Source organism: Coptis chinensis, chromosome 1, assembly GCF_015680905.1.
Source record: "Coptis chinensis isolate HL-2020 chromosome 1, ASM1568090v1, whole genome shotgun sequence".
NCBI classification, from domain to species: domain Eukaryota; kingdom Viridiplantae; phylum Streptophyta; class Magnoliopsida; order Ranunculales; family Ranunculaceae; genus Coptis; species Coptis chinensis.
Window position 1 is genome coordinate 46804792 of NC_141456.1, and position 6460 is coordinate 46811251.

Here is a 6460-nt window from a genome sequence, read left to right on the forward strand (position 1 = left end):
GTTCTTCTCTTAATTTTCCACAAGTACTTGCAATGTGCCCCTTTTGGCCACAACGATAACACTATCGCTCCTCAATAGGTACATATCTTTCCCCTTGTTGTGTTTGGCTGTGAGCTTACCATCCTGTCCTCTGCTTTTTCCATGGTTGAGAATTTTGATCCTTACTTTCCTTATTCGACTATGTCCTTTCAATATCTTTTTATTTTCCATCATGAAGTATATGGTATAGTTCCATAGTGCGAGTGCACTCAACAACCTCATTATAAGTTCTGAATTGACGACCTTTCACTGCTTTCCTAAGCGGACGAATTAAACCATTTTCGAACTTCCTAGCCCTCCTTTCTTCTGAAAAATAAATATTTGTAGCAAATCAAAGAAGTTGCCTAAACTTTATGTCATACTCAGTCACAGTCAAGCTATCTTGCTCCAAAGTCATAAATTCTGTCACCTTTGCACCCCTAACACTCTCTGGAAAATACTGTGCATCAAACCTCCTACAAAACTCATTCCAAGTAATAATATTTGAGTCTTCTGTCCCTGAAACAGATTACCACCACTTACACGCATCTCCTAATAAACAATAAACAGCTAGGTTCTGTTTTTGAACCTCATTACAGTTTAAGATATGGAAAATCTTCTTCAAATCCTCTCTCCAATTATCAGCATCCCATGGATCAGTAGTACCATAAAATTTCTCTTGCTTCAACTTAATAAACCTTTCAACTATTTTCTGCCATGCCTCATTATCTAGTCCCTAAACTCCTGGTGCAATTACTCCAACTCCATTTTCAACAATAGGTGCCGCTCTAGTAAGTGGTGCACCAGCTCTCTCATAATCCTGAACTCTCTGAGTCAACTGAGCAACTGATGTAATCAAATTTTGTGCCCACTGTGGTGGTTGCTCAACGTTAGCCTTTGGTACATTGGCATTTCCACCAATGTCAGGTGCATTACCTCCTCATCCCTGCCGTGTTCGGGTACCTCTATTCATAACCATGATGTTCTGTAACATAATAATATTAGTCGCACATTACATAAACCACAACCACAACTTCTTTCGCTAAAACATAACGCTAACACGTATAAAACAAACCATAAATCCTATGGCATGATCTGAACAACTCTAACAAAAAAAAATTACAAGAGACTAACCAACAAACTCCCTAAAGAACCATGAACCTACGCCCTGATACCAATATGTGATGCACCAAAATATATTTCCAGCTATTAGCCGGCAGGTCTAACTTCCAGGAATATATCTCGAAACTTCATGCAAAAAGTATACAAAGCCTGGGACATCCCAGGTCTAAACTTTAAACTTAAAAACTTTTAAAATACAAAATGAATCCAAAATACTTTTATCAACTATCAAAATAAAACACCAAACTCTTGCTAAATAAATAGCTTATTAAATCATGTCTGAAATAAATAACTTAACACTGAACTTGTCTTTGGAAGAGAAAATAAATACTGTTTAAAACAAAAATGCCTAAACTAAGAATTTTCTGGATGCTAGATCATGCCAAGACTCTAAGAACGTGCTCCACGTACTATATCGTGCTCACCTATAAAAAATGATAAATAGGGGTGTAAATCAACGCACCCAACAAGTAATCTCTAACAGGAACTATCATCCAAATCTAGTCAAAGAATACTACGACACTTACATATGTGTCAGAAGTACACACAAAATACAATCTAATATATTTACAATGATTTAACTGTAAGCTCACAATACTAGCGTGTCACCTCATTGGTATACGATTAAAGCTTATTCATGTCATCTTATTAATTATACTTCGTAGGAAAATAACATCTTCGCCCTTGACTGTACATATGGTACGATAATTGTGGCATTCCATCAATTCCAAACCCCATATTCCCCTGGTCAAGTAATACGGCGAACTTATCCCAAGTTTTCATTTTATCATCCATAGTCACGCAAGTATTTGTTTAGGATGGTCACGTGTCAATTTCCATCACTGTAGTCCATAACCATTCCACAGCCAATTCAAGATCAAAACTAATCTAAATACTTTGACCATTGTTTTGTACAAAAATTATACTTACAAAGTTAACACGCATAATGGTCAGAGAAAAACACCAAGCTATCCAGCTTTGGTGTACAGAGGAATATTCATTATTAGTACAAAATTAATAACATAACCAAACATACAAAAAAAATTCATGTGTATGATTAATAACCACAATGACAAGGAAAAATGTGTATATTAATAATTTCATTGTCCACATTATCCAAGTTTCTTTTCATGAAAGCAACTCGATATTAATAGTATTAGTAAAGGCTTATACATTTAAAACAAATAGGAACACAATAAGGAACAATATTAGAAACATGCATGTCCATATATCTAATATCGAGAGGTTTGATGTTTGAGCCCTTGCGTCTCCATTAACACTTTTAAGATAGCTTGACAATTGGGGTTATGTTTTTCCAATAGGGACCATGTATGGGGCGACTGGGTGTGAAATAACATAAGTTGCTCATTGGATCCAGCTAGTACTCTATTCTTTTGCCATTTTTAGTTAAAAAAAAAGATAGGTGACTCTATTCTATCTTCTCAATCCTTTTTCTCCTTCCTTTTTGGGTAAAATCCTCCATTGTTTAACAGTGTGAGTTCCGAAAAGCTCTTTACTTTCTTCCTTTTCTTGTCAAATCCTTCATTGCTTAATAGTGAGAGTTCAGAAAAGGTTAGTCATATAGGCTTCTCAATCCCCAAGTTCCTTTTTCTTTCAGGTAAAATGCCTCATTGATTTACAGTGAGAGTTCTAAAAAGGATTGTCAAGGATGAATCTTTATGAGTTTGAGAACCCAACTCCCACGGCGGTGGTGGGCAACACGAGCGTTGTTGCTAGCACGGTACTCCCCAAGAGTTATGCAGATGCAACGAAGCAAAGCTCTCTGCTACAAGTGGTGATGAATGAGCTTCCACCTCCAGGACAGATGGGGGACTACCCCTCCATCACAATCTCTCCCTCCGCCTAAGAAAGAGTATTGTAGTATTTCAAATACTGTCTTATTGGTCGAATTGATCTGGTGGAGATGCCGCTCGATAAGGTCAGAAGCATAGCAAAGGAAAAATGGCAACCAACTGGGGAGTGGCTAATCACACCTATTGGTAGGGGATTTCTCTTCCTCTATTTTTCAAACGCAGAGGACATGAATTGAGTTTGGGCTCAGGGGTCTTGGAACATTGAGGAAGTCCCTCTCCGTCTAAGTTAATGGAGTCCCAACTTCAACCAAGATTTACAATGACAATCACATGCCTTGGTTTGGATTCGTCTGCCGAGGCTAGGACATGCAAGAATTCTGGGTGCTGGAAACTTTGCTTTCTATTGCACGAGGGGTTGGCTACCCAATGCAAATATATGAGAAAACTTTTCACAGAGAATATGGGTACTACGCAAGCATCCTGGTGGATGTAGACTTGTCAAGGCCATTACCATACCAGATATATGTTAAAACTCCATAATTTAATTTCTGGCAAACAGTGGAAGTGGGGAAGTTACCTAAAATGTGTAACCACTGCAAAATTGTTGGGCATTTAGTAACGGAATGCAAAAAGCTTAAGAGGGCTATGAGTGCATGTGGGAAAATTGTGGTCATAGACTCAACACCTCCTCCCACAGAAACCATACATCCCAAGAGGAAAAAGGGACACATGCATAGGCGAGAACATGGGGAAACAAGCTCTGAGGTCTGGAAAGTAAAGGAAGGTAGTGCCTCAGGTACGACAAATGGACCTGCAGTAACAATAGGTTCGAGGCACTGAACATAATCAGTGAAGAGGCTGAATGGGCTGCCAAAGAGGTTTTCTTTGATGCAATAGAGCCGCAAGTGGTCAATGAAACTATTGATGTGGATAAGGAGGGATCCTCGACTACACTTGTTATGGTGATTCATGATACCAGCGGTCATAATGTTAATCACACCATTCTACCAAAACCGGCAGAGCTGGAGAGAGAAATAATAAATGTGGAGGCAAATATGGTTCTTCATATGGTTGTTCATTAGGGTATTACATATGGGGAACAGGAAACATCAAGCAATATGAGCCCTTAACAGGTTGAATCAGAGCAAAATAACGCAGTGCTTAGTATTCCCCCACAGCCAAGAATTGGGGGTATGCAGCATGGAAAATTCAGAGTTAAATAAAGATTGGGGCTTCACTTCCAACAACTGGGCTGACATGGTAAAGGAAAATTTACCACCTGATAAGGAGGACAACCCAGCAAAGAAAAGCAGTTATATGCCTCAATGGAAGTTGCAAAATGCTTCTCCACCCAAGACAAAGCTTCAGTCTGGGGTGAAAGCAGCAAAAAAAAATTGAGGCTTGCCTCATTTAACAATAAACTCATCTCTTTTCCTAATGAGGTGCATCTTTTGGAATGTTCGAGGTATCTCGAATGATAAAACACAATCTAGGTTGGCAAAGCTTGTGAAAAAATGGGAGCCAGTTATCATTGGAATAGATGAACCTAAGATTGATCCCTCTAGTTTTTCTACAACTTATCTCCGCTCGTTGGGGCTTTGCACCCAAATTGTCCACAATAATAATGAAAATAGGGTGCCTAATCTCTGGTTGCTCTAGAAGAATGACTTGTTGGCTCCAACTCTACACATTCAATCGAACCAACACATCACGGTTGTGTCCTAGAATCGTTTGATCACTATCATCAATGCAAGCTCAGTGTATGTGAGAAAAAGGCAACTCTGGGTAGAGTTGAGCAGCATAAACTCTCAGTCTAGAACATGGCTCATTATAGGAGATTTCAATGCTTACCTTAGCCCAACGGAAAAAAAAAGGTGGAAGAACTCCCCTGTCTATGGCTATGTCAGACTTCAAAGCCATGGTAAGCACAAACCAACTGATGGAGGCGCCTCACTCTGGGTTCAAATTCACTTGGTGGAATAAACAGATGGGAGTGGACAAGGTAGTGGGGAAGCTGAACAGAGCATTTTACAATAATGAATGGAACCTGTTGCATCCAGGATAGAGGTACAGGGCTCTGTGTAAATTGTGTTCTGACCACTCACCCATTGTTGGTTGGACAATTACTATTCCAAGGCCCAGGAATGTACCTTTTAAATTCTTTAAGATGTGGACCACCCATCCAAGTTTAAAGGACCTGGTGATTCAAAGTTGGTCTGAGCCCATGGAAGGTCATTTAGTATTTGTGCTTACACAAAAGCTCAAACGCGCTGAAAGGCAAACTGAAGTTCTGGAATCACAATATATTTGGGAACTTGGGCACAAAAGTGAGAGAGGAATTTGAGTTTCTGGAGAATATGCAAAAAAAAGTTGGAGCATAACTTCAATGATGCTTTGTCTAATGAAATGATTAATCAAGAGAACAAAGTAGAGGGCTTACTAGAGCAAGAAGAATCTTTTTGGAGGTAGAAGTCCAAGGTTAAATGGGATAATGATCTGGATAAAAGCACAAAATTCTTCCATGCTTTAGCTGATATGAATAGGAATAAATCATACATCACTGAACTCAAAAACAAAGAAGGTGTGATTCTCACTGATCAAAAAGATATTAGAGAATTCATGGTGCAGTAGTATACTAAGAAACTGAAGAGGGTCGAGTTGCAGCTTGATGAAGATCTTATCAAGTTGATGCCAAGGTCTGTAACAAATGAGGATAATGAGAACTTGACAAGGATGCCTCCCCTAGAGGAAATCAAGAAAGCGGGTTTTGATTTGAATCAGATAGCTCACCTGGGCCGGATAGGTTCATAGGCCACTTCTTTCAAACTTTATGGGCCATAGTGGGATTGGACATGGTCAGAGCTGTACAATACTTCTTCATCAGAAGTCACATTCCAAGTAGCTTTAATGCAAACTTGGTAGTGATTCCAAAAGAAAAGGGTGCAAAACAACTGGACAGATACAGACTGATATGTCTGGCAAACTTTGGTTTCAAAGTCATTACAAAAATCTTGGCTTCAAGGCTGAATATTCTTGATCAGAGAATTGTCACAAAAGAGCAATATGGGTTCATTGCAAATCGAAACTCCTCTCAAGAAGTGGGGTTGGCTTCTGAGCTCATCAATGAGCTGAAAGTCAAGAGAAGAGGTGGAAATATAGGCATCAAGCTGGATATATCACAGGCCTTTGATTCTCTGGATTGGAATTTTCATAGTTATGCAGAGAATGAGATTTGACGGGAAACTAATAGGGTGGATACAGGGAGCAGTAGCAAACAATTCCATCTCTATTCTCTTTAATGCAGGCCCTATTGGATGTTTCACAGCAGAGACAAGGCTCAGGCAAGGAGACCCTCTTTCTTTGATATTATTTGCCTTTGTAGAGGATTGTCTGAGTAAGGGACTGGAATGGCTTTGTGTGAACAAGAAAATACAAAGAATGGTGATACAAAGCAACTACTCCAGCCCTACATATCTTATGTTTGCAGATGATATCTTCATCTTCTA

The 6460-nt window shown here is 39.2% G+C and overlaps 1 protein-coding gene across 1 annotated transcript; it reads left to right on the top strand.

The window, feature by feature from the left end:
• Positions 1-5806: 5806 nt before the first annotated feature.
• Positions 5807-6190, top strand: LOC147524304 (uncharacterized). The gene has a single exon (XM_086574206.1). The coding sequence runs from the start codon at positions 5807-5809 to the stop codon at positions 6188-6190; it is 384 nt and encodes a 127-aa protein (XP_086430332.1).
• The last annotated feature ends 270 nt before the right edge of the window (positions 6191-6460 follow it).